Source organism: Chanos chanos, chromosome 7, assembly GCF_902362185.1.
Source record: "Chanos chanos chromosome 7, fChaCha1.1, whole genome shotgun sequence".
In the NCBI taxonomy this organism is placed as follows: domain Eukaryota; kingdom Metazoa; phylum Chordata; class Actinopteri; order Gonorynchiformes; family Chanidae; genus Chanos; species Chanos chanos.
In genome coordinates this window covers 37,000,490-37,002,989 of record NC_044501.1, presented here as the reverse complement: position 1 = coordinate 37,002,989, position 2,500 = coordinate 37,000,490, and the positions used below count along the sequence as shown (strand labels likewise).

The 2,500-nt window shown below is 40.0% G+C and overlaps 1 protein-coding gene across 1 annotated transcript in view; it reads right to left on the bottom strand.

Moving 5' to 3' along the window:
- Window positions 1-2,135: 2,135 nt before the first annotated feature.
- Window positions 2,136-2,500, bottom strand: part of LOC115816307 (urea transporter 2) — an 11,261-nt gene continuing 10,896 nt past the window's right edge. Inside the window, exon 8 of the mRNA XM_030779266.1 lies at window positions 2,136-2,312. Within this exon, the coding sequence (XP_030635126.1) occupies window positions 2,136-2,312 (177 nt within the window). The remainder of the gene's footprint in view (window positions 2,313-2,500) is intronic.

Genomic DNA, 2,500 nt, shown 5'->3' with positions numbered 1-2,500 from the left:
ATGTGAGCTCTCTCATATTATTCTTTCTTTCTTTCTCTCTTTCTTTCTTTCTTTGTCTGTCTTTCTTTCACATTCACTCTCACAAATGCACACCACAAATAGCACACAGCACCAAAATAACTCACCACTAATGAATGATAAACACCAATGGATGTAAAGCCGACACGCAGACACACACACACACACACACACACACACACACTCACACTCATATCCTCTGCTTCCCACACACAGTACTGAGCAGCTACAGGTTGGGAAAATGAATCACAGAGTAAAAAAGTCTGGATCTTTTTATAACCCTTACAAGAGAAAAATCCCGTAGTGACGAAAGAGCCAAACTCAGTCTCAGCCTCCACACTATCATTTCACCGCCCCCCCCCACCCCCCCCCCCACCAACCCCCCACCCCGAAACACGTGCTCAGAACACAGCAACCTGCTTCTCGTTTTTAAATTTAAACATTTTTCTTTGTGCTTTTTTTTTAAATAGCTACAGTAATCCACACACATCATGACATCCTAACTGCTCTAACACTCTTAAATGGTTTGTGATTTTGGGGATCCGTAATCCATTGATATTACCATGTCAGATTTCTGTTAGAGGCTGTTATTTGCATTTTTTTTTGTTTTTGTTTTTGTTTTTCAATCATTTTTCTCTCTCTTTTTTTAAAATATTTTCTTCTAACGGCACTTGCACTGGCCTTGATGTTTTTTAATGGGTGAAGTGGTGATAATAGCGTCAGCAATCAGGGTGTCATTTTGAGGCGATGAAATTTAATGTTCCTAACACTTTTTATGAACTAAAACTGATCGGTTTCTTCTTTTAGATCTGGTTTTGTTTTGTTTTGTTTTGTTTTGTAATATGGAATGAAGTCTGTGTTTACAACTACATTAAAGTTTTTTTCTGTCTCAAAAAGACTCTGTATGATGTCAGTAAATTGCTTTTTTAAACAAAAAAAAATGCTGGAGCTTAATCACAGAAGATAGAGACAATCACAGATAGACATAATGAATTTGCCTTCCAGAAGATTTTGCTATGACAGTTTTGATTGATAATTTTATGAAGTATAAGTAGCTCTTTTATTCGGATTTCATGGTTACTGAATTTCATTATATAACAACTCACTCCTCAGAAGTATAGATTTTTAAAAAAGGTTAAAAAATGAACAAACTCTTCAATGGTAACATTTTTATGTAAAACATGTTTACCTAATAAATAGATAAATAAATTAAAATTCGCATCTTTGTTTCCCAGATTTTAAGGCCCTGATTACACTTGGTTTTAAAATGCGTCTCAGGCATTCGGACCACAAGTGGACAGCCGAGACACATTGCTATTTACACCTGTGTTTATCATGCGTCTCCAAGGTGTCCAGCTGACCACTTGTGCACGGATACCGTTACTGCTACCTCACTTTCGCTAGAAGGTTATTACGTTAGTCTCTGTTAGAAACACACCGGGACACGTTTACACTACAAAAGATAGGTGGTCAAATGCGTCCCAGACCACTTCGGCAAGTGGTTTGAGTGATCGGATCACAATGCGTCTTGGTGGTCGTTGACAGTTGTATTTAGCGCTGCCTACGTTTGATCCGATCGCCCAAGACACATTTTAAAACCAAGTGTAAACGGGGCCTAAGAGTTACCATGATCCGTAGGGTAGCGTTAGGGTAACACTGACGTCATGCAGGTGCAATGTTACCGCCTACTAACTAACGTTATGAAGTGTGCCTCTGGCTCCATTGGAAGCATGTTCAGGTCGCTAATTTGTCGTCCGAGAGACCAAGGAGACACAGGTACTCATCGTGGTGGAAAATTTAAAGGGCATTAGTAACGCTGAGTGGATCATGCTACTGTTTAGCACAGTCACGCGCACATGCGGAGATGTGTCATCGAATGTGGCAGGTAACGTATTCTCATTATCCACCACAATCGACAATCGATACTTAAAACATTAGGCTTTATTCAGCTCAAAATGCGACCAAAACACTCAATAGATACAGACAATGGACGTTATAAAGATACTCATGTATACTTATATGTAAAGAAAATGATCCTTTCAACTGACAAAAAAAAAATGTATGTTGGTGCGTGTTTCACCATGGCAGTGTTTTGTTTGTGTTTGTGTGTGTGTGTGTCACACATCTGTGCTGTTTGTGTTGCCTTCAACCCAGTGGTTGTGTGAGCGTAGGTTCTGTTCTGGTGACGCGACACGTCCAATAGGGATTCGGTATGACGCCAGGTGCTGACCTTTCAACAGCAGCATCAGTGTAGCGGTGAGAGTAGCTGCCCAACTGCATGCTGGGAGACCCACCTGCACATGTGAAAAACACAAAAACAGGCAGATCACTGCATGGATAGATAGAAAGAGAGATGTATGGACAGACTATACGTTGTGTTATATGTTAGATAAAGAAACATCTAGGACATGGCAACCAGTGAGAGATTTTTCAAAGCGACTATGCAACTATGTGTGTGTGTGTGTCTGTGTGTGTCTGTGTG